General features: G+C 39.4%; 1 protein-coding gene across 1 annotated transcript in view; it reads left to right on the forward strand.

Annotated features, from left to right (window-relative positions):
- Window positions 1–1562: 1562 nt before the first annotated feature.
- The window catches only part of SUSD4 (sushi domain containing 4), a 26119-nt gene continuing 1744 nt past the window's right edge, over window positions 1563–25937 (forward strand). Inside the window, exons 1-8 of the mRNA XM_009071508.1 lie at window positions 1563–1638; window positions 2453–2675; window positions 4041–4093; window positions 4779–4958; window positions 8275–8463; window positions 23003–23194; window positions 23672–23816; window positions 25490–25872. Of these exons, the coding sequence (XP_009069756.1) occupies window positions 1563–1638; window positions 2453–2675; window positions 4041–4093; window positions 4779–4958; window positions 8275–8463; window positions 23003–23194; window positions 23672–23816; window positions 25490–25872 (1441 nt within the window). The remainder of the gene's footprint in view (window positions 1639–2452; window positions 2676–4040; window positions 4094–4778; window positions 4959–8274; window positions 8464–23002; window positions 23195–23671; window positions 23817–25489; window positions 25873–25937) is intronic.

A 25937-nucleotide genomic window follows, 5' to 3' on the forward strand; every position in this document is an offset into this window, starting at 1 on the left:
CTTGGGCCCCTCTGCCTTCCAGGTCTTCATCCCAGGGGACTTTGCCAAGAAGGTCCTTGAAGACGCCGAAGTCTGCTCCCCTGAAGTCCAGGGCAGTAAGCTTGCTGTGCACCTTCCTTATTGCCCTGAGAATCTCGAACTCCACCATCTGGTGGTCACTACAGCCAAGGCTGCCTTGGAGCACCCTGTTCCTCACCAGCTCCTCCCTGTTGGTGAGCACAAGGTCGGTCCAGCACAGCTCCTCTCCTTGTTGGTTCCTCTATCATCTCTATAAGGAATTTGTCATTAACACATTTAAGGAACCTCCAGGAATGCTTATGCACCACCATGTTGCTCTCCCAACAGGTGTCGGTGTGGGGAGTGGCCTGGCTGCTCTCAGCAAGGCTCCAGCATGTCTGGGCTAGTCAGGAGACGTGTTAGGACTTGTCACCCGAAGGCCTTGGGAGGAGTAGGCGTGGAGATGGGAATGTTAAGCAGAAAGCGCCTGCGTGCTGGCTCAGCAATCACAAGTTAGGATGTTGCTGGGGAAGAAGACGTAACAGATTGTTGTGCCTTAGGTTAACCAATTAGTGTACACCTAATGTATAGAATAAGCCAACCGGCAGAGAGCACGCTAAGCCAAGAAAACTCTAAGTATCTGTGGATAACAACAATAAAGGGACATCTTGCTTGCATCAAGCTGCGTCACGTCTCTCAATCGCAACATATTGGGGTGATCGAAATCCCCCATGAGGACTAGGGCTTCCGAGTTTGAGGCTAATTGCAGCTGCCTATAGAGGTCTTCATCCACACCCTCCTCCTGATCAGGTGGTCTGTAGCAGACCCCCACTATAACATCCCCTGCTCCAACCCTGCCCTTAATCTTGACCCACAGACTCGACTCATCCGTCGACTCAACTCATCCGTCTCTAGGCTGAGCACCACACTTTACAGTTGTTCATTGACATACAGGGCTACTCCTCCTCGACTCCCCAGCCTGTCTTTCCTGTAAAGCCTAAACCCTTGTATTCCAACACTCTACTCGTAGCAGCCATCCCACCACGTTTCTGTGATACCCACAATGTTATATCTACACAGGCGCAGAAGTGTCTCTAGTTCCTCTTGTTTATTGTCCATACTATGTGCATTCATGTAGAGGCATTTGAGCCAGCGCCCGGATGAACCCAACACGCTGGCTGGAGTCTCACCAGTTGCATTGCTCTGTTCTGGGCATCCATTCATTATAGGTGGTGGCATTCAACTGGTAGGATCAGGATGAATAGATGAAATGTTTCCTTTAAGAGCACATGGTCCAGATGAGCTGTCCCTGCATTCAACCCATTCTTCGTGATGTTCCTTTCATCCTTTCTGTCTGTTTCTCTCTATTCCAGCCTGTCAGTGGTGTGACTAGATGTAGTCAAGGCTAATTCAGATACCACTCCACAGTGAGAAACATAGGAGCACTGGACCTCTGCATTTGAGTTTACATACAGACTAGTAAACAAAACAGTGCCAGGGTAAGGACTAGGGCACTGTTCTTCAACTGTACAGTGTTAGAAAGTTCTCTGACATGATTTTGGCCCATGTCCAGCAGTACTTCTCAAGCAATTCTTACAAGCACCTTCTGGATTAGCATGGACCAGGGACAATTTTTGGTTGGTAAGTGTTCACTTGCAATAGACAGAAGTCATGCCAAGCCAGCTAGTACCCATGTGTGGTGTTACTATCTCCATAGTGTCTAGGTTATGCCTTCCTTTGAAGACATTCCTTGCTGTTATGGTCCAGGTGCTTTTGAGAGGAGATAGAGTGGTCTTCCTTCCCCATGGGCTGGAAGAAACAGTTCTGAGAGATGATACATGGTTTGCACATGAACTGAAGTACTGTAACTATAGTGTTTGACAACTTTTACCGTGATGGGGGGGACACGCTTGGTTTGCTAAATCCAAGAACTCCTAATGTTCAAAGCTACATCTTCATCAAAGTTAGATCAAGATGAGCCTTTGCACCTGGCAGGCTATTGAGCCTGATGGCCATACCCCACCTCTTTCTGCCCCTCGAATATATGAAATGTGCTCTTTTGGATGACCCATTTTAATACTTGCATAGTAGACATAAGCAGATCATGTAAAACTGCCACAAAAGAGTGTAAGTGAATGGCCTTTGCTGTTCAATGCTGGTTAAAGACCGTGTATTCCCTTAAATGGTTTAGCATCTTCCATGGATTTGCTGGAAAGTGCTTAGAATAAAGTAGTTTATTTTCTAGGACAGGACATTTTAACATTCAGTCACTTATTTTCAGCTTTTCCAAGCAGAATTGGTGCCAGCTAATCCAATTGCTTGTGGAGAGGTGGCTACTGCCATTTATGCCTGACTAAGTCCTAAACAATACGAATTCAGCCAGTGGGAAAGCATTTGCTTGCAAGGCATCAGTAAAAAGAGCCATAATACTGTGGTCCATTGGTCTGGCATTTAGCTGGGGCTTGTAATAAGCCTGTTATCAAAGTCAGCCAGGATGTCACAGGCGAAGGACAGTACAGTAAGCAACTTATTGCTGTCTCTGCCAACATCTACCTGATTAAAACGATTCGTTATGCAGCTGTTACTTGGAATAATGGGGATGAAGTTGCTGTAATAGGTCATTGTTATGGAATCAATTTCCCCCACTTTGAAAGTGAAATGGCATCTTTTACTGCGCTGTATGTATATACACCTCCTTTGTTTGTATAGCAACAGAAAGCTGTTAAGTCAAGAGAGTGAGCTGTCCATCCACATTATCTCCTGGCATCCAGCTTCAACCTCCTCCTGCATGACTGCAAACCATGTTCTCCATCTATCCCATCCCATTCTCAGGGGTGCCCAGGACAGTCTCTTCATAACAGCGTTTAAGGCTTAGTGCAAGGCATTTCTTATGGGGCATTCTCTGCTGTCTCCTATGGTGATTAATTAGCTAGAGAGAGAAAATTGGTTGGTCTTTGAAAGTGATGTCCTCACCCTGATCAGCATATTTATAACCTCCTGTTAGGATACAGATCATCTCATACTTAGGCATTTATAAATGAATAAATTCTAAGAAAGCCTCCTCCAGTTTCTTAGCCCACCTGGCAGGCTGCAAGCCCTTCTTGTTACCAGCAGCAGGAGGCACCTGCAGCAACTGCTAAAAAGCAAAAGTAACAAAGAAATGGAAGAATTTTAAACTAATAATATGTCCAGGCCCCATATCAAAATTTAGCTAAGTACAACATATTTTAGGAAACGTCCCTATGATGGGAGAGTACAAGGGACAGTATTTTTACCTGACGAAGCAGCTCTCTTGCACTTCAATTTAGTAAAATTTAGTGGTGGAGTCTCAGAGTAATAGATCACCCCTGGTTTGCCTAACTAAATAAATACACTATGAAATGCATTCACTCTTAGTAGTTTACGTGTGCTTTGCTAAATGAGAGTTTATCTTGCTTCTAATTGCATTTCTAAACAAACAAACAAGCTTTCCTTTGTATATACTCACAATTAATTGCTAAGTATAAATTTAGATTTGCGTCTTCCTCTTTAGTGAGAATTACCTATGAAAATGCAGAAACTTTCTCTTTTATGCAAGTCTCAAGTGACTTCTGAAACTTCTTCCTTTTTTTTAAAAAATAAATATTGCATTCCTAAATGAAGATAAGTGTCTCTTGTGGTAGAGTATTGGGGGAAAGAAAAGCATAACAAAGGCATATAGTATTTTTCCTGTCTTGCTTTGATTTGAAATACTTCTTGGGTTTTGATGTCTGGAAACTTTTATCACCATCTCTATCATGGATTGACTGCTGGCAAATAAACAGAAATTTCCTCCCTCCCCATATTTAATCCTTTCTGCTCTTCTGTTTAATCTCACTTTGCATTTATGATGAGGATGAACTTTAAGCGACCTAGACTATTCCTTCATACCCTCTTGGCTTGTCTCTTAATTATTCAGTATTAGCAGAGGGATTTTTCCCCTGCCTCGTGCTTTCCTTCCACTTTCCTCAACATCTTTCACCTTTTAATCTTCTGGGGTTTATTTTTTATTTTCGTGTCTTTAGCACTGGTATAAAAAGTGAGCTATATGACTGTCTAGTACATGTATCACAGACAGGTAATAGAGCCCATGCCTGTGTATCACTTCAGGTTTGCAGTCCCTTGTTGAGAGTCTTCCACAAGGACTTGAGATGCTGCTCAGGACCTTAAAAATCATGCCCTCCAAAGGCATATGAATTCAGGCACATAAAGCTATCTGATTTAAAACATAATCAATGAGATTAAAATTACAGCATTCTTATAACAAACTCTGTGGAATGGAGCTGGATAAACCCTTGTAAATGTACCTGATTTTCATCTGTCTCTCTGCTAAACCTGCAGTTTTTCTGTGTTCTTTGTGCCTTATCTGTATTTTATCTTTTCTTCTGTCCTGTCCTTAGTGCTGTCAAAGAGTCTGCCTTCACATGAGACCTTGGGATAATCAGACTGTGTGGTGTTATTTGTACAAACGATGAATGGAAGGACAAAATTAACAAGTCTTCCTAAAGGCTCTTAATTATGTTTTTTTCAAAAAAGGCTGGGGGAGTAATCAATTATTGTAGCAACTCAGCTTCTACTACAGTGCTATAGACTTTGTAAATGGTGGTTAACTAGGGAAAGGACATTTTTACTGAAATGTGTGTATTTTCCAAATGGTGTAAGCAGAGGACTTACATTAAATGCTAACTTTTATTTAAAAACTTAATTACTGAATAGCTAGACACATGTTTTTAATTAAGTTACTATTTCTTTTTTTCATGAAGTCACAGATTGCCTTGTTCCACATGTTGAAGATGCAGAGATTCATAACAAGACATACAAGACTGGCGATAAATTAATAATCAGCTGTCATGAAGGATTCCAGATCCGTTACCCTGACTTAGACAACATGGTTTCCATATGTCAAGACGATGGAACATGGGATAATCTACCCATATGTCAAGGTTTAGTACACCAGCACATCCTCTTTTATAGTTCATGCACCTTGTGATAGTTTGCCAATACTTTTTTCTACAGTTGTAAGGATATCACTGATATGATAAGCTTCACAGTATTTGAATAGTGCTGCTGCTAAGATTTTTCTGATTTCTCTTCCCTGTTGCTCACTGCAGGAAAGAAGATGCCACTTTCTGAACACAGCCATACTTAAAATACTACTTTAAATTTTGCTTTTTGTTCATGAGTCTAAAGTCTGACACGGATACATTTTCTTAAAAAGAAAAAAACAACCAGGGTTAAATCAGTCAGAAGTTCAGCAAAAGATCTGATGGGCAACTGACATTTTGAGTCAATTAATTTGTGGAAAGATTTAAGCTTCTAACTGCAATTTATCTTTCTTTGCCTTGTGCAGAGGGCAGGGGTGCAGAAGAGAAGCTGGGTCCTGTTCTTTTGTCAAGAGTTTTCAGCAGTTTTTGATTAGGTTCACAGTTTATTAAACCCATGGGTATTGACTGAAAATTCAGGGTGTGCACAGGAATGATTTTGGCAGGAAAAGCCATTAGCCATAGAATTAGTAGTATTGGTAGTATGGGATCCCAGCTCAGCTTAGACTGCAAGAAATGGCTGAGGGTAAGCCAGCTTTAGTCAATGGAAATTAATAACCCAGGGCTCTCATGCATGTGTTAGTACCACTGATTTGGCTTTTTTCCTCTTCACATCTTGGTAACAGGATTGGCCCACTGAGCAGCATTGAGAGATTTTAACTCTGCTTCTTAACTTTCCTCAAAACCCATCTGTCATCTCCTATAGCTGACAATTGTCTGTGGGCACTTAGTTACACCATCACATCAATTTGCAGAGTCAGGGCAGGCGGAAGGGGAAGCTGGGGCACATCACTGGGAGTGATGGTGCGTCAGACTGCCCCCAAGGCCTTGCCTTAGACTATGGCAGAAATTTAGGTGTATTACCAGACTAGCTTAGTGTTTTGTATGCATACATATTATCTGAGTAGAGGTAACAACAAAGGGGAATTTTCACAAAACCATAGAAAAGTGGACACCAATTTTTGGGTTTGTTTTCAGCAATGGTATTGCATGTGGCAGTATGAAGCATGCAGCCCATTTTTGAGAGTGGGTGCACCTCAGTTAAGGTAGATTAAGACTCTTGCAGTTGGGTAAGATGAGTACTCAAAAGACTAATTTTCAGGTACTGTATTTGCCAAAGATCCAGGTGGAAATTTTGGGACAGACGGTATTAACTGGGTAAGTGGAAGTTCCACAAATGCCCCTTGGTTTGTAACTTTCTTCTGTTGCTGTATTTATACTATAAAACAATCAACTGCTGATACTCAATATTCGATATTAACTGTTTTTCAAAATTTGATTTCACAATGCTAATAGGAAGTTAAGAAATCAATTGCACAAGACCCAAGTGCTGTGATTACCAGACAGGCAGAGAGTAGGCAATTCAGATTCATGTGTCTGCCGTATTTTGCCAAATTCTATAAAGTTGTTGCCAAATTTTCTCCAGAATTTTCTTTTTGCGGTATCAGGCATTAATAATATCAAAGCCGCTTGTCTCCTTGCACTAGGTGGACTGTCAGTTACATTTCTATGGCCCTTTGATTACAACAGGCAGTGGAGTCTTATGACACCAAGATGCCTTTTTTTTTCTGCCAGAGCAGTGGGAAAGGATTGTAGACTGTATAAGAATCCAACCTCTATTTTTGTCACGAGATAATAAAAATATTTGATGATCTGGAATGATGTGAATTACTTAGCAAAGTGAATGTCAAAATGAAGTTTTCAAGCAGCTTGAGTTGTCTGGAGATCTAGGCATTTTCAGAAACACTTGGCTCTCATACAAATTCAAGTAAATCTCTGTCCTGTATTACAAAGAACATAATGAGCATTAAAATTCTGACCAGCAGGACAAAATTTTCCCTGATACAGTTCAGAGAAGAGTAAACTTGGTCATGCTCGGGCAGTCTATGCACTTCTGTCCCACTGGAGGCATTTTATGTCATCCTGTTCAGTGTTCTGCTCAGTTTGCAGGAATTAGCGTGTTGTGTGGGGCATACTTGATCAACGTACAGACAGCAGCCACTTGACAGGATGTTTGAAGTTTTATTTGAGTAGGGACATAACCAGCCAGTAACAAAGCTATCAAAACCATTGTTCTGGTAGTGCAGCATGCTACAAAAAAGCTTTAAAGATTTTTGTGTTGTTTTCTTTCGGTTTCATCCGTCTCCCTCAAAAGACCACTGCAAGGAAATGACTCTTAAAATGCTGCTGAGACTTTTTGTTTTAAATGGCAGTATCTTACAAGAAGTTCTCAGGCTGATTTGAGTTTCCTCTTCAGGCTTAAAATGATGAGCATCCTATGAACATCCTTTACAAATTCCTAGTGTTGGCAAGAGACCTATTTATGGATTGCCATAACGTAGCTTCCATTACTCACATAACTTTAAAATACTGTTTTTCCTTCCCTGATTACCAGTCATTTTTCCTCCACATTATTGCAAGTGAAAAATCAACAGTATTAACTGTTACCCAGAGGGTCATTTCTATGGCCATGAGGAATGACATGTTATAAAGACATGTCATCTATTAAATTCACTTCTCTTTCTTGTCCCAAATATGGTTGGGAACCATTTAACGATTACTGCACAGAACCATCCGTGGTACAAATCCCTCAGATTTGTAATGCCAGAAGTAGAAGGTAGTCTCTGATTGCATTTACAGTTTCTGGTGATAACAGGTACCTTAACTTTTTGATAACCCAATCTGAGACCTCGTTCAGTGTTTATCATGGGAGTGTTCCTGGGAAGTCATGTCCCTTTAGGCTTGGAATTTCAAAATCATTAATTCTGTCTGAAAATATTTTACAGTTGTGTACACTTTGTCACAGGAGCAGTTTTGATATTAAAGATGGTTTACATGCCTGTCACTTTGAAAAGGAGGAATCAAACTCATGGTTTACATTAATGCCAATCTTTCTTTATTAAAAATTCTACCTCAAAAAGAAATTGCCATGTGCTAAAGGGAGGATGTTTGTGAAACAAAATACTGTCAGTTTCAGTGAACCTTTCCTGGATTTGTTGGGAGTGAATCCCAGGCAAAGCATGTGGACTAACAATAAAAGGGTTTGAAACAGAATAATGAGGTATATGTATCTGAGGGAGATCATGCAGGCATGCCATTCATAGTGGAGAAGGTGAAAAATATCACACTCCTCAATTTAGAAATTGTAACTGATGCATGAAGATGACTGAGATAAGCACTTGATAATAAAAGATACCTCCGTCTTCTTAATTTGCAGGTTGCCTGAGGCCATTGGTTCTTCCTCATAGTTACATTAACATATCTGAGTTCGAGGCCTCCTTCCCCGTAGGAACAGTGGTGTATTATCAGTGCTTTCCTGGATATAAACTAGAAGGGGCAGAGATCCTTGAGTGCATGTATAACCTTATCTGGTCAGATAGCCCACCTAGGTGCCTTGATGTGGAAGGTAAATGTCTTATTGTTTGTTTATCTTTCAATTTTACAAAATCTGCATGCTCTATCTGGTTTTAAGCGAGGCCTGTAAACACAGTTCCACTATATGTAATGTTTCCACTGGCTGTGCGAGCCTATCTGGTTTTTGTTGCATGCAGCCTACCGTGGTTCACTGAACCATTAGCTCTTAGTGTTCCCTAACTAATGTTTGCTCTCAGTGTCCAAAGTGCAAGAGGGAAACCTCCTAATGATGACTGCTTTGTCCTTAAAATGTTAATTCACTGCTGCCTTTCTAGTAAAAATACTGAGGAAGTTATGAAATTCACATTCCTGTACAGATGGCCAGAGTTCCTATATGGGTAGATTTCCATGATAAACTAAAAAATACTCCATAGAAACTCTTAGTTTGGACTGTGCCAGCTGCAAACATTATTCAGTGCTACATGATGCTGCACACTTGATTATTCGTTGTCTCTCATAGTAGTTAACCTTAAAGGATTGGCAACTAGAATGACTGAGCTAATTTATTGATTAGGAATGTAAAAACCATTGTGTGAAAGATAAGTTATCATACCAAGCCAAAAGAAATAATCTGTGACTAAAGCTGCAGTGCTGGAATGGAGGATATTGTAGTGCATATATATTTGCATCCCACACATTTAAAATAAAGATACCGAATGGATTGCTTCATACAGTGTCAAAACCACATGGACTACCCTCCTTGATCTTCATATTGTATCTTGAATGAAGCATCCTAGAGAGTCATCAGAATCCAAATACATTCTCTGCATTTCATTCCCTTAAAAGGGCTACATTTTTGTTCTATTTCAAGTCTGTAAGGAAGCTATCTATATGTAGAATTTAGCTAAAAGCAATTACAGGAATTCATATGTGATGCTTATGTCACTGAACTAAATGCCAAGCATTCTGGAAGTGCAAAAATGTGCTAAAAGCATCAGCATATACTGCAGAAAAATAATTAAATGATCCTTATTTCTAACTAATGATTCACATTCCAAAATTCAAAAATGCCTTTGCAATTTTGGAATGACAAAAGGAGATGATTTTTTAAAAATTTATTTAGCTCACCATGAAAGATTAATCCCCAATCAGCTCTATGCATGCCATTTTTGGAAGGCTTGTTCATTGTTGTTTATAGCATGGAAAATGCATTAAAAAATCAGAAGGGCCCTGTTAGGCTTAATCCAAACAACATAAGTGATTTGATAAAAATGGCAGTTCTTCAGTTAGGAAGATATGAGCATTAAAATGCAGAAACACAAGTGTATGAAGCAGAAAAATTTGTGTCTTTCTATGTCTTAAAACTGGTGAGCATTCCAGCTCCTATCAAAATACCTGAGAAAACTCATGTGCTCATCGTTTATTGCTTGTATTATAAAGTCATGGAGAGGCTCTTTTTCTTGACAATTTAAAACATGAGATAAGGACTGCTGCCCTGGCAGTTCTACATTTTAAATAATATGTCAAAAGTTATCATCCCCACTCAACTGTGATGATCTGTGATGGGGAGATCAGTATGTGCCAGACACTAGGTCAAGGCCATCTGGAAGGCCTCCTGAGTTTTGATTTTGATTCAGCTCCCCTTTTAATCACTTTCTTATTGCTCTCTTTGAATGTCAAAACTTTCCATGGTGATTTCATGTTGGTATCCCATCGGTGTATGTGTTGAGCGAAGCACAGAACACTGAAGTCTAGAGCCTAACACTTGCAAGAGCCAGTTCTTTTCAGTTTTGGAGCTGTCCCTTCTTCTATTGAGTGGGAAGAGAGAACAGCATCACTAAAAGGTCATCCCTGACAATTCCCCTTTGAACTCTGCTGTAGGGCTGCTTCAGCAGGTATGCAGCAAACTTCAAAATTAAATCCACATAGGATAAATCAACACGAAGTGCCCTCATTTGAAAGTGTTTGTTTAAGTGATTTATGCAAGCAATGCCAGTCTCCAGAAATCTTATTAGAATCCACTACTCTTACTGAGTGGACAAAACTCTGTCCCTGCATATATTTTATTTTCCACCTTGCATTCCAATGTCAAGCTCATTTTTAAGCACTCCTTTTATGTGTGCAGTGAAATCTTGCCATGAAGTATTTTTCACACAGGAAATCTGTGAATAACAAGTTAATTACATTTATTTCTTTCCACAATCAATTAAAAATGTATCATAATGACATTTTCTGCTCAGTATTTTAATGTGATAGTGATTAAATGCAAATGACTGTTAGGAAGCTATACTTAACCATTTTAGAGCTTTTACTCTCCTATAAACAATGCTGCTTACAGCGTTCTCATTTAGATATATGTTCTTCTTGAAGTCTCCACAGAAAGGATTTCTTAAATTTGTGTATAGTCACAAAAATACTACATGTCAATCTCGTGATTTTTTCTCTCTTATTGTGTATAGTAACAAAAATACTAAATGTCAATCTCGTGATTTTTTCTCTCTTTGTTAGGCCAAATAAATTCCAAGTGAAGAGTTTGTAGCTCCATTTAAATAAACAGCTACACTATGGACTACTCAGCTCCTATTGTACAACATGCTCTCTAATGCTTTCCTGTCTTATCAATATTGCCAAGCATGGAGCTTCCACCAGCTCTGGCGAGAGACTAATTTTTGCTGATAGGGAAGATTTTTTTCTGATAATTAAAATTAGCATTGCTTTAGTCAAAACCAATGCATAGAAACTGTCACCTGGTACTGCAGTGCAGCCAACAGTGCAGAGCAGTGCAGTGGCTGCTCAGAAACAGCTGTTTGCATTCTGATCAGGGAAGTCGTTATGGCTCAGGCAAATAAGGATGCCTTTAGCTCAGATTGCCAAGTATTTGCTGGCATGAGATCCTCTTCTTAAACGCTTGTACCTTTGCCAAATTTAAAACATTTGAATTGATTTTTGAGTGTCTGTCTCAAGCTGAATCATTTGGGGGATTTCAGTTGAGATGGTTCAGCTGTATCAGAGAATGACAGTAAAGGAAACAGTGTTGGTTTACCAGTGCTAGAAAATTTACAGTCATTCAGAGGATAAGATGAAGCATCTTAACACTGAATTTTCTTAACTTTCTTACTTTCCTTTGTCTTTAGTGATATTCCATAATTATGCAGAAACTTTTTAAAACTTTGTTTTGTACTGAAACTCAATAGACACTTCCAAGGATTATAAAAAATAAAAGAAAAATGTTGTGTTTTAAAAAATTCTATGAATTTTAAATTACCAATTTGAACTTAGTCATCCATCTGTAGAAACGGATGTAAGTTAATGATTGCCTTCTGTAAAATCAGATATGCAAGCCATGGGTACAAAATTACTGAAATTGAAGAATACCACATGGGGTATAAACATTAATTGTAATATTAATCAAATGGCATTCAAAAACATTGGAGGATAGCAAACACTTGCAAACATAACCATATGGAACTCTGTGAAATGAAACACTTAAAAGTAGAAAATTCTTATACTATGTTACTTTCAGGTAAATAAAGACATGACACAGGATTTGGTGAAATTTAGGGGGAAAAAAAGCTCAGCCATGAGTACTTTGGGAACGTGATCTACATATGATTACACACTTTTCCTTCTAGACTCTGTATTTTAATTTTTCATGCCCTTTGGAAGTCTTCCAAGAAGATGTAAGGAACAGTTCTTATAAGTAACTGGCCAGGGGGAAGCAGGCAAAGAGTAAATGCTGGAAGATTTGATTATAGTGCTAATGCTAGAAAATAAAGCAGTTGTGTGGATAGTATCTTTGGGAATTCCCAGCTTTGTATTTAAGACTAAAAGGGAAAACGGGTTGATTGAATTTGCAAACAACAAACATGATCCTATTATGTAGATTGTCTAGGTGCAGCATCACCCCAGCTGAACAGAAAATCCGATCCTGCAGGAAACCAAATATATTGCAATTCTGCAAGCTGGGACCAACAGATTCTCTAGCTGAGGTTAAACTTGAAAGAATGTAAAATAGAAAATATTTCAAATTTCTGTAGGTAGGTTCAAAACAAAAATGAAACAAACATGAGGCATAGACTTCAAAAGAGAGATTCAATGAATAGAAAAGACAAAAAACAGAAGAAAACTGAAGGCATTTCAGAACTCTGGTATATAAAACCACATAGTTGTGAGGGGAAATGAAAACATGCAATGCTAAGCAACCATATATTAAAGAAAGGATCCTAAAAATTATGAAAACTATGAAAGAAAATTAGGAGAAGAGAATAATTTTTTTAATTGCACAACAAAACTAGAAGTGCAAGGTAACCCAAAAACTCCCTACGTGGAGCACAAGGAAATTTCTGGAGATTAAAGGGGGTTAGTCATATGAAAATCAAAATCAGCAAAGTATGGTAAAAAAAAAAATTTCTGGAAAGACAAGAATACAGAACAGAGCTTTAAAATTTTTCTTTTCATAAACCTAAGGACAGACATAGAGATAGTGTGATAATTCTGACTTAGAACATAGTAAAGAGCATGAAAGAGGAGGGTGATAGTACAGATGAAATGCCATAGCCCCTTAATAGTTCAAAGCAAAGTAGCTGAAACTTCATAACCAGTTACACACAGGACACTTTGAAGGAAATCTTCAAAAATCTTCATTCTTCTGTAACAATTGCAGATGCCATAAACAGTGATTGACACCAAGCAATGCATTTGATAAACTAAGCCCTTAAAATCTTATAAATTCTCAATGTAACTTAAAGCAACACACTGAGAAAAAGAAAGATAGAAGTCAGGCTGTAATCAGTTATGTTCAGGAGACAGAATAAAGTAAGCAGTCCCAAGCCAAAGATACTATGCATTGGTATGAATGGATTTCTCTTTGTGTTTCTTTGTTGACATTGAGAAGGCTTTAGATAAATTCCAAGTTGACAGACGCATGTGTATCCTCAGGGAAGACAATTTTGATGCAGCAGATCTCCAACAGATAAAAGTCCTGTAGAGGGAGCAGAGGGCAGCAATATAAGCAAGTTATGAAACACTCTTATATTAAGAAATGGAGGTAAATACCAGGATTCTCTTTTATATTTACACCTACACATCTTGCAGGCAGAAGGGAGAATAAATTATTGCTCAGCTGCCAAAGAGGTCATCCAACTTAACTGAGTTAATGTTAACATAAGACATATTGATAGCCTTGGTTTTAATAGCTTGGACTACAGTGGTGTTTCAGAATATATTCACCATCTACAGCAATACTTGTTGCAACTCAAGAACTACAACCAGCAGTAAATGCTCAAATAGCTGCAGAGAACAGTGTTTCTGAGTACCTTTACTAGGGCAACACATTTATGTCAGTGACACCTTTAACTTGATGGCTAAAGTATGAAATAGACTGATAGTGTTTCACCGTGGAGGTGAGCATGGTCGTAGAAAGCAAGTGTGATCAAGTTTAAAAGGATAATTTTCTTTAGAAAAAGTAATTCAGTAATTCTGTGGGTTTTTGCACTGTAGACAGTTAATTCATTCATCACCCCAGAGGGTAGAAATTATATGCATTCAGCCACCCTGTACGGGTGTGAAAGTTGAACACTAACTTGGAATATCTGGATTTTTGTGCTGTTGGAAAATGCTGAACTTTACCCACAGCTGAGGAGGCATGGAAAAGAACTGAATTCAAAAAGAGCAGAGAGACATGAAATACTAGGCAGACAAATCATGTTCTTCTGTGGTCGTACTGCTTAATAATCATCCAATCTCTTAACTCCAGCAGGTGTAATGGAAAGAAAACTAGACCACAATTCTAGACAGAGCAGATACACAACAAAGTGGGCTTTTTGCTGCTCTAGTTATGAGAGACACGGGTTTAGAGAACGGTCTCCAGGTTGAAAGCATTGCTTTGAAAAGATAAATAGCATTATATTTCTAAGTGATTGCTCCTCTTTTGTATTGCAGAAATCTTCTTTGATCTTGGCTGGGTTTGAAATAGATTCCTTCTGCACTGCTCATAGTTTTTCAAGAAAGTAACAGAGCAACATTGCGTTCAAATTGAAGGTGGGGAAGTTTAGGTTAGATATTAGAAAAAAGTTTTTTACTCTAAGGGTGGTAAGACACTGGAGCAGGTTGCCCAGGGACGTGGTGGCTGCCTCGACCCTGGTGGTGTTCAAGGCCAGGCTGGATGAGGCCTTGAGCATCCTGATCTAGTGAGGAGGTGTCCCTGCCCATGGCATGGAGGGTTGGGACTAGATGATCTGTAAGGTCCATTTCAACCCTTAAATTCTGTGGTTGTATGATTCTATGATCTCGTAATCTGTTTCTTTTGTGTCTTCTATTTCTGCTTGATGTGTCAGGACTACTGTGGTAAATCTGTGTTTTACACCTGCTCTATTACCTCTTACCTTTCAGAAACTGCTTAGCATTTTCAGAATCAGCCAGACATCCCAACTTTTTTTATGGAGCCATAATTTCTGCCATGACATTCCACATTAGCTGCCAGATGCATGTAGTGTTTTATCCACAATGCTTTAAATATGCTGTGGATTAGGTGGGGAAAGCAGACAAAATTTCTCCCTGAGGGCTGTTTTATAATATTAATCTTTAACTATATCTGGCAAGGCTCCTTTGAAAGAAGAAGAACACTAAATTGTCTATCTTGAAATCAAACATCTCTCTTTATGGGCACATTCATTAAATTTGTCTACATGGTGCAATCACAGAACATCTTCCACAAATGGAGGGAACTGTACCTATGGACTTTGTGCATTAGGAACTCTGCTCACTGTGTAGGTTTGTTCATTTCCAGAAATAAAACCCAGTATTTCAGTGATGGCAGTTTCTTCAATCAGTGTAGGCAGGCACTTGAGAACTAAACATAAATAACAGACACAGAGACTCTTCCGTGACTTCTAGTCTTGTAAGCTGGTTTGTGAAATTACAGTGCTCAGATCACTTGCTGGTTTTCCTCCCCCTTTTTTTTTCCCTAGTAACACTCCATTGGGAATGTGACCTTGTGCTTTTCCTTATCCCAGGTGGGATTTGATTTCCTCAACCTTTAGCTAAGCCCTGGAATACAGCTTGTCTCTATCAGTCCCTGATGACTGGTGTAGGTGACACCACACAGGCTCAAGGGATTCTTGCTTATAAACAAAGAAGAAAAAGCTATTCAAAAAAGAGGGAGTAAGGTAACATGAAACCACTGATATGTCCAGCTCACAGTGAGCACTGGCTTCTTCAGACATCCCTGTCATCTGTTTGGTTTTCTTGGCCAGCTTCCCAACAGCTCTCTCTCACATCCACCTCCATTCTACTTCTAAGCATTTTGACCTTTTCCACATATGTAATGCCTGTCAAATACAGAAGCCTTGACTTATTTTGAAGTTCCCTAATTCCTTCATGCTACATGTCTGTGCAGTTCCTAGCATCTACTTCTCGAGTCCTAAAAAGACCATTACTGGTCATGAAGTCAACCACTCATGAGGAAAGGAAGAAACAAAACTGGAAGCAAGTGATAAATAAAGCTAAAACAATCTGCTGTAAATAGGACCATGGTGCTCCAAGCGCTTACATGTGAATAATGAGCATAAATATTTCTTTAAATATAGTTATGGGCCTCTTGCTAAAAGAAGTCATAGCTTTCTAGCTGCAAACTTGTAATCAATATTTTGTAGTTTAAATGTAACTTGCGCTGTTTAATTTACAGAAAAAAAGATCAACTTGCATTGTTAAAATTTATAGGAAAAAGGTCACTTGAGGTGTCTCTCATCCCATATCTGTTGTGAAATGCATTTGAAACTCAAGACTCTGGCATTGATACCAATGTTTCATAGGTTATTATGCTGGGAATGGTAGAACTGTTGAGAATGAGTGTGAATTTGGCATGATGCTCCTGTAGTAGCTCAGCTGACTAGAACTGCAAAATGTGCTCTGTAATTTGCAACTCCAGTAACAAAGAAGTTCTGTGTACAATAAGTGATTGTAAATCACCACCTGTTTCTATTTAGGAATCAGCTAATGTAAAATTATTATTAAAATATGTTTGAAACTAGTTTTATCCATTTTCATTTAGGCTCATACAGCTGGTTTCAGTGATAGCAATTCTCAGCAAGATGGTGTTTGTCAAAGCTAGAGCAGAGAAGCAGCCTTTCATTAAAAATGTAATTATTCAATTCATTTCACACTTCATAGAAGGTGAAAAGTTCTCACTGTGTGCACATTGAAAGGCTTATCATAGCTGGTACAGAATTACCCAAGAGTGTTTGCCTGGGGGTACAACAGTCAGCCTGGAGCTGGGAGACCTGGGGTATGTTCCTGGCTGCTGGAACACTGACTTGCTGAATGGTTGAGAAGAAGTTGCTTTCCTGTTAGGTGTCTTTTCAGAAGAAAACATAAAAGTGGCATTGTGAAGGTTAAGTTACTGAGAAACATTAAGACTGAAAAAAGAAAGAAGGATATTATTGGCTAAGAATACAATACTTCTATTAATTCTTGCTGTAGACTTTCAAGAAATAAATTGGCTGACAACTTCGGAGTTCAAAGTAAGCACCTTGAGTGTGTGTTACTTTAAGTCATATCTACTGTCAGGCTTAAAAGGAGGTACTTTATATATTAGTGCTCACTTAGTTTTTACCACTAAAGTTTCTATTCTGTTCTTACTTTTGGTGCTGTTTTGCTGTGGGAATGAATAATCAGAAAAGTTCCTCAAAGCGTGTCTTCACTTTCAAAACACAAATTCAATGGCCTTCAAGTTTTTCTCACTTGTCCCAGTACAGCTATAATGTGCATGTAGTCTCCTTTAACAATTCTGGCATCATTTGTTGTCAGAATGTATCATCAGAATATTGTTAAACTAATGCTCACAATAAATGAAAAATTACTCTTGTAATGCTTTCTGTTCTGCTTACATTCCTGAAGAGTGTCATTAGAAATAAAGTCTTGTTAAGCAGCTATTCCAGAATGAGATGTTTTGACAAGACTTATTTTAAAGCAACTGGATTTGCTACTTCGTTCCTTTTACACACGTCTTAATTTCTTCTTCAGGCCCTACTACAATATTTGACAACTTAATGAGAACTTTTGTTTTGCAAATTTAGAATTAAAATGCTTTTGGTTTTGTACATTCCTATAAATTGAAATCTAAGTATAGAATAGAAAAAATCTTGGGTTTTAAGTATTCAAAATGCAGAAGTAATTTCCTTTGCTACCTCTTTTTCCTCTTGACCATCCACTCTCCCTTCTCCCATGCATTTCCCTATTTGATATTGCATTAGAAATATTCATTTTTTTCTACCAGTTTTTGTCTTGAGATCTTTTTTGCTAAAAAATAAATCATTAAATTTTCTAAACAGTGTAGTGTCTTTAAAGTTTAAAAATTCACAACTAACAGCTAGGGTTTTTTTAACACCACTGATTTATTTTCTTTTTTGTTTGATTTTTTTTTACAAACTCATAACTATTAAGAAACATTTTTCTTTATGAAAGAGGCTTACAATTCCATCAACTGAATATAGGATGAAGGCATTACATTCCCCTCCATACAGACTACCTTTTGATGTGTTGATATGTGTATGTGAGAGGACAAGGATCTTGAAATTAGTGCTCTGTACTGTGCAATGCAAGTGTGATTCATGTGCTGGTAATTCCTGTGGAAGTAGCCAGGTCTGTCAGGTGAACTGGACAAGAATTCTTGATGTATATTAGAGAAAGGCTTCTTGGTTGATTATTTTAGTCTGAAGGTCTGAAGGGTGATGACACTGAAGTAACCAAGGAACTAGGTTTTCTTAGCAGTGTTCATAAAGAAACAGGAAAAGAAAGAGCCATAATCTTCATCTTCTGTATTCCTGTAAAAGAGAAAGACTTTTCAGATCCTAAATACCCAAGCATGTGTTTGTACAAAGGCAATATGGAAAAGGTTCCTTATTAAAGCCCCAGAAGCCACCCAGTAGAGCTTCAGGTGTGGACCAGCCCACCCTAGATGGGAAGGGTCAGACCTACTGGGACATATACAGCTGCAGTCTCATGGATTAAATGACAGCTTGAATTAAACATTGGTTGGAATGCAGTAGGCAGATGACAGGTGTCCAGATTTCTGGTGATAATTAGTGTCCTGATATGTACAAGAATGACAAGTGAGGGTCAGGAGAAGCTCTTGTTCTCTTCCAGTTTGTGAGCAAACCAGACAGTGTGTCCCCCTTCTCTGATTACTGTCAAAGGGAGAGGTTTTTCTCTGTCTTTCTAATCAGGAAGTTTTGTCTTAATTTATTCTTACTCTTTGCATAACAGGCATTCATGATGCGTTTGGAAAAAGTATTATTTTCTATTAGGTGCAAATGTCTCTAATCCTGCCCATCCCTAAGTCAAACAGAAATGGCTGGCCTTACTTGGGGTTTTCTGCTAACCCAGCTAACCGAGCAACTAAGGCCCAACATGAAAGGTGAACTAGTAGCTTGTGGAAAAAAACATACAGCACAAAAGAATCAAAGGTGGAAAATAAGCTTCTTGCTTATTCCTACCCCCTGTATTTTATAAGTATTTTATAAGTGCCCCATATTTCAAGACATTTTTACTTCTGTTTATTGGCTCACATACAAAAGCTAGGCAAAACCTGAATAATTTACCACCTGTCTGTTTAGTCCAAAGACTAAACCCACTAGCCATTGAACTGACTGGCTAAAAAATAGGGTTCAAGCAGTGTAAATATCTGTAACTCCACTGTTATCTCTCTACCAGTGTTTTTTAAAAAGTCATGCAATATCTGTGCCGTAATCGAGAATATGCTAATGTCAAAAAAAATCTTCCCTCCCTCCTACAGTTCCAGTGTCAACATTGCAGAATTACTGCAGCATCCTTCAGGTAGTGTTAAAAAAGCTTCTTAACTATAGTGGGTAGGAAAAATTACTGAGTGAACCCCACTTATTCCTCCAGTGTCTGGGCACTAAGCTCTCACAGCCTGCACCACCCTCACCGTGACCCTGGTCCAAGGGATGAGGCTGTTGCACTGCAGAGGCTGTGATGGAGCCTCACTGGGGGACTGTCCAGCCTTTGCCCCTGCTCCAAGCCAGTATGTCACACTCTTTGCAACACAAGACTCAACTCCCCAGGTTTTAAGCTCTTCTTGATAGTGCTAATCTTTCATTAAATTCAATAGGCACAAAAAACCCATAGCTGATCTCAGAGGAGAGCCCTCAGCTCCTGCAGCTCCTAAGAGCAGTCAGGGAAGTCCACCAAATCAAATTAGGAATTATTCCCTTCAACTTTCTTGTGTAACAGGGCTCTTGAGCATCCAGCAAGGGATTTGTTTGCCATATAAACACAATTGCTCTTTCTTTCTGATGAATGATTCAACTTTTCAGCTGCGAATGCTCAGCTGTAAAGTTCCTATAAATCCCCTTACAGTCTGTGGCCAATTGATCTGCAAAGACAAATCCAGAGACCCAGGATCACCTGCAGCAGAACCATCAGCAGACACCATGTGAATTATGTCTGTCCCTCTGACAAGCTCCAAAGTTAAGGACACAGGCATGTGGTCTTTTAATGTTGGTCATCAGAAGATACTACTGGATTATCCATGCTGGATGTCGTAATTAGCGCATTAGTCTCAAAAGACTTATAAAATGAAAATGCTGAAAGCTATTGGTAGTAAAGATTTAGTGTCATGTTTAAGAACAGCACCTAGGGCTTTTTTAAGCTGTGAGAACTTCCTGAAATAAAATTCCCTTGTTTATATGATTATTTATTGTGCATAGTGCTGTTGGCTTTGACAGTGAAAATGTGTTTGTCAGATAAACTTTTATTTTAATCAGTTTTTGGCTATTTTCATTCTGTGAGTTTGATGCATTTGCCTAAAGTCCATGGCCTGTAATTTCCAAGTACAATTAGGATTCATCACTAGGAATGCTTGAATCTTAACTTGCCTAGAATGTTTCATGGGCCTTAGGTTTTCCACCTAAGTTTTCTACCGTATTTGATCTGGCACGTTCCTTTAATCTGTGTAACCAGTATCATACACTGGCATCCCACATAAGTAAGAGATCTGACCCTGTAAGGTGACTGGCTTTGCACTAAAAATCTTCTGTCATTGGGAGCCAAGAGTGTTCAGCTGCCCTCCAGACTTCATATTTCTTTACCATGATCGAAACTAAGGCCACTTGCTGGCTGTCCTTCCACTGACTTTAAAGATCTTGGGTCAGGATGACAACGGGAACGGAGAGAGTTGAGAATGGGACTGAGTGTACAACTGACTGCCCAGAGATCAAAGAGAGTTCATTTTGGGTTGTTTGTAATGCATCGTTTGACTTGATGTGGAAAAAGAGGCTTTTAACCTGAGCATTACTGATTGTACATGGGGAGCAGTTTGCCCATCAAAATATTGAGGGATCCTGAAACTGGATTAACGTAAAGTTCACAGGAGGTGGTAAGGGATGCCCCAAGTGAGTAAGAACCCCTGACTCTTGACAGTCTAGATGACATAAGAATGAGCCACTGTTTAAACTGAACTCAGAGCCTTCATTTTCAAACCTGTTCCATTGCATCTGCTGCTTCTAAGGGTGTGTAATGCAGAAGTTGTTGACAGATATGACTGCTTAAACCTTGACTCTAATTCATGAGTAATGCTTGGCAGTGCAATAAAAAAATGTTTGTTGAAGTTTCCAGGCAGCACCAATACACAAGCGTTTCCCTTAAAATACGGATGTGTCAGTGGAAGGGTTGGCACTCTTTTTTTAGTACTAGGGACATATCCTACACAAAGAGTGATGCTCTTGTTTTTAGGTTTTATGAAATACACCTCCTTTTGTAAACAGACTAACAGCTCCATCTTTCTGGAAATGTGTCATTCCTGAGTTGATCCACATTGCTGGGACACCAACTTTGAGGGATTTTTTTATTCAGCAGGCTGCTTTGGCTCTCAATGACATTAAGAGGTTAGGGATGATGTAGCAGGTGTAGTGCTGGAGAGGAAAATTAGTTTCCCTTGAGTGTTGGTCTCAGAGAGTAAGGTGTGCTGTACTTGTACATTGCTAGAAAGGTGTTGGGAATCTACACATCTCTTACACATTGTCATAGCTTGGCAAAACTCAGTGGCAAAGAAGCTGACTTCCCAGTAAAACATTCCTTTCTCTTGTGGGCCCAGAGATTTTGGAAAGTATGCAGTGCATTGAGGATGTGAATTTTTATGTGAATTACTTGCTCTGATTTCAAGTTATTATTAAGCCTTTCCAGTGAAATTGCAAACAAAACCATGTCTCTGGGGGATGGGGAATAGACATTGCTGCACATTGTAATCAGCCTCTCTTGAAGATTCATTTAATATCTTGTATATTTTTTTATGAAATACATTATTCATGTAACAAGATTCACAGAGAGAAGCAGCTGAATTGTAATTTCTGGGAAGATTCTTCTTCCAAGAGATCTAATTTTCATTATTTAAATCAACGCGATAGGTCTTGCCTGCATGAGGGAGGCATGAAGTGAAGGGAACAGCCTGTAGATGGGGCACTGAGCAAGTCAGTTACTGCCTCCGCAGAGAAATAAAACAGGCCGTCCAGTAATTTAAGTCCCCTTTGGGTCAGTATGTAGCCCTTTGAAACATCATTACACTTTGTAGGGTTTTTTTTCTCTGTGTTAGAAGCACTTAAGAAAACAGTAATGAACTAACACTTACACAGTGGAAAAGTTTCCTCTCATAAAAATACTTCTTGCAAGCTGCTTTCCCCACTGCTGTTTTCTGGAGTGCTCCCTCAGTTCTCCATTGAGTTCATCTGCCTAAGCATGTGAGACGGTACTGCTTTTCGTTTCAGGGCCTACAGTAAAAGTTCCACATGTTTATATTGCAGTTCTCTCTTATTTACCTAGCCTTACGTAAACCCCTGTAGTTACAGGCTCAGCCTCTGTTATATTTAAGACCTTGCTCCACCAGTGGTCCCACTGAGATCAGTTGGGCTGTTCAGAAATAAAAAACCACAAATACCACCTGTAGAGTTTAAGTTCAACTTAATAACATTGCAGTGATCCATATTGTAAGGTCTCAAGCAATACTAGGTGCTGTGCATCTCTTGCAGCACTGCTGATTTCAAAGTTATTTCTTGAAGTTAGTATTTAGGAATTTAATTAGTGCATATAATGATTTAATTATGTTAATGAAATAAAAAATAGGATGTTACAGTGGAATTTGAGATGCTCCATCAGGAAAGTGATTCTCCTTATTTTGATTGTCCCCCACTGTCTCCATGTAGCCATCTGATGGGCATGTGTCCCCTTTTGTCTTCCTCTCACACTCCTCTTCCCATAGAGGATTGGAAGCTTCCCAAATCCCATCTCTCAGGCCTTTAAACAAGCAGGTGGCAGCAGAGCTTGCTGGTGTCAGTGAGAGCCAAAAGTGATCCCCTGGCATATGTTGCCATGCAGGAGGCATGCACATCCATCTGCTGGTGCAGATGGGCTCCTGGTGTCCCTGGGCAGTGGTCTGGTACCACTGTGACAAACCCAAAAGTAAAAGGAGCCTGAAAGGGAGCCTGAAGTGTGCCCAGTGCATTTTGACACACTGAAGCTACCCGGCAGTGGGTTGCTAACATTAATGTCTTTCTCCTTTTCTCTTTGTCTGTTTGCCCAAGTTTGTCCACTACCTCCAATGGTGAGTCATGGAGACTACATCTGCCACCCGCGGCCTTGCGAGCATTACAACCACGGGACAGTGGTGGAGTTTTACTGTGATCCTGGTTACACCCTCACCAATGACTACAAGTACATCACTTGCCAGTATGGAGAATGGTTCCCCTCCTACCAAGTATACTGTGTCAAAACAGGTAAGGGAGCAGCAATGCTGCTTTATAGTCCTATCTTCTTATAGTCCTGCTTTTAGAGCAAATTTGTAAGACTGAAATGCCTGGTGAATTTCATCTGTTTCATGGTTAAGTTATTAATAATGATTTTAAGATTCTGTTCAATATAATACATTTCAAGATCCTGAACAATCCTAAACCATTTTGGTTGCTACCTCTTCAAATATATTTTTTAACATCTGGATATTTTTATGTGTATGTAAGCTAAGGTCACGATTGCATCTATAAAAAAGCAGTGAAGGGGAAAAAGCAAGGTCCAGCCTCTGTGACAGCTTAATGTTAATCTTCCTTTTGGTATATGGTGTTGGGTTTATGTGTGTTTTTACAACACACATAGAAAAAATGTCATATTCTAACTGGCACTTCTGAGTATTGTTGAAGTATTCATACAAAATAACAGTAATAATCAAACACAACTCTTGTATTGTCTTTCTGTTACAGATCAAACCTGGCCAAATACACAGGAAACCCTCCTGACTACATGGAAAATAGTGGCGTTTACTGCTACCAGTGTTTTATTAGTACTGCTACTGGTTATTTTAGCCAGGATGTTCCAGACCAAATTTAAGACACATTTCCTTCCACGGTTTGTACTGTTTTCTTTTTTAATTTGAAGATTGAGGGCCTTGATTCAGTTTTCACATTCAGCACTCCTTGCTGAAGAGATGGAGCAGCTCATGAGCCTTGCAGATACTTTCTTCTGCTCTGAGCAGAAGTCTCTGAACCAGCAGTGTGGAAGGGTACCCCCAAAACCCCACAAGTAGTTCTTTCTGCAAATAAGATAAAAGGCAAAGTTTGCCGGATTCACTCTGGGTGTAGTTACAGCTCTCCTACTGAGATCTGCTGCTTCCTCATGTAAAAACAGCTGACAATATTTTAAAACACTCATTTTCAGGTGCTGGGGAAATTAATTTTGTAACTACTGTAGACTTAGTAATGTAAGCTTTAAGAAAAGATTTCTTTTTTTCTCTATGGACAAATTTATATTAAAGGTTTGCTTAACCTTCATTAGTAGTATTTTCATCATGATTCATACACATCTCCTGCATCTTCCTTTATTTCCACAACATACCATGCAGCTATGAGCATTTGTCATTGATTCACATAGAGAACATATATACTATGAGATAGGGAAGTGGGTATTATAGTCTTTGGAAAAACAAAGGCAGACATGCTGAGTTTCAGGAAAAGCTAGTACTGTATTGGGGTTTAGACTTGTTTCTTGTTTCCTGTCTGCTCAGTTTGCTATGGACCTTGACTGTGTGACTTCTCTACTCCTGCACTTGCTTTTTCTCATGTCTTTATTCTACCACAGGCAGAAAGGAGAGGTGAAAAAGTTGTATGGCAGTATATATGCCCCCATGCCAATACAGCAGAAAGTACTTTATGATCTTAATGTTAACTATATGTGTGCATAAAAGTATACAGATTGTATAAGCAATGTGTAAATTTATATACATATATATGTTCATATATACACTCTATGGAAAGTAGTATACAAATAAATATATTGATACCACCAGGAAGATCTTTGGGGTAATGGGTTCCACTACAGATAGGTCCATAGCTTATTGAAATGGCTTTCTGTCCTCTCCTTTTAGATGTTTTCATCTCTTAAAGGTACCTGGAATCAATTCCCTCCTGCCAGGACTATACTGTGATTTAATTGGCTACTAAACATTTACTTTAGGGTTTAACAGACCTTCCCAACTAATAGAAATGTTTTACTTAAAAGAGAAAACAGCTTAATATTGGTTAAGGAAGTCCCCATCCTTTGAAAGGAAGACCTGAAGGAGGCCACAAATCCGGCCACCAAAGCCCTGTCACCCAGTAGTACTCAGTGCCTCTTTACGTGGGCTGTAAACACATTTGTGCTCTAGCATACATCTTTCCAGGGGTTCAGACGCTTTTAACTTGTGAACTACATCTGTGACCTTACATCCATGACACCACTGTGCACAGCACAGCAAACGGTGCTCCTTTTCTCTTCCAAACACCTGTTTTCCTTTCCTTCTTGAAATTGTTCTTAACATTACTAGTTTCATTTTTCTGATTGTAACAGATGTCACCTGACTGTCAACCCAAACAGAGTTTTGCAAACCTGTGCAGCAAACATTTCTGTGAATGTTAATGACCCTGTTAATGACCCCTTCATTTTGCATGACTAGAAAGTGCTGTATTTACTTAAGTTCAGCAGTTGCTCAAGATGCTTCTGACATGCTCCTGCTCTCTGTGATAACTCATCTGTGTTTGACATAGAGGCAACCAGGAGGGCTCCATGGGTGACCCCGACTTTGTGGTGGTGGATGGCATCCCTGTCATGCTGCCTTCCTACGATGAAGCTGTAAGCAGCGGCTTAAATGCTCTGGCACCCGGATACTCAGCTACCGCAGATCAGGGGCATATTTTGCAGGCAGAAGATCAGAATCCTCCTGCTTACCCTGGCCCCAGGATTACAGACACGCAGCCTAGTGAATGTGAGGCCTGTGACAGCAGGTCGGGTTCCTCTGAACTGCTCCAAAGTTTGTACCCATCCCTGACATGCCAAGCAGCAGTGCTTCCCGGTTCAGAACGAACTGACATATCCTATAGCACTGCTGGGGAGGCTACAGCCACGAGTCTGCGGATCGATATTGCAGATGGTGAGTCTTGCATAGGTGCAATAGGTGAGTCTGTAAACAGGATCCATCCTTCGTACTGTCAGAGC

This window comes from Acanthisitta chloris, unplaced genomic scaffold (assembly GCF_000695815.1).
Source record: "Acanthisitta chloris isolate BGI_N310 unplaced genomic scaffold, ASM69581v1 scaffold33603, whole genome shotgun sequence".
In the NCBI taxonomy this organism is placed as follows: domain Eukaryota; kingdom Metazoa; phylum Chordata; class Aves; order Passeriformes; family Acanthisittidae; genus Acanthisitta; species Acanthisitta chloris.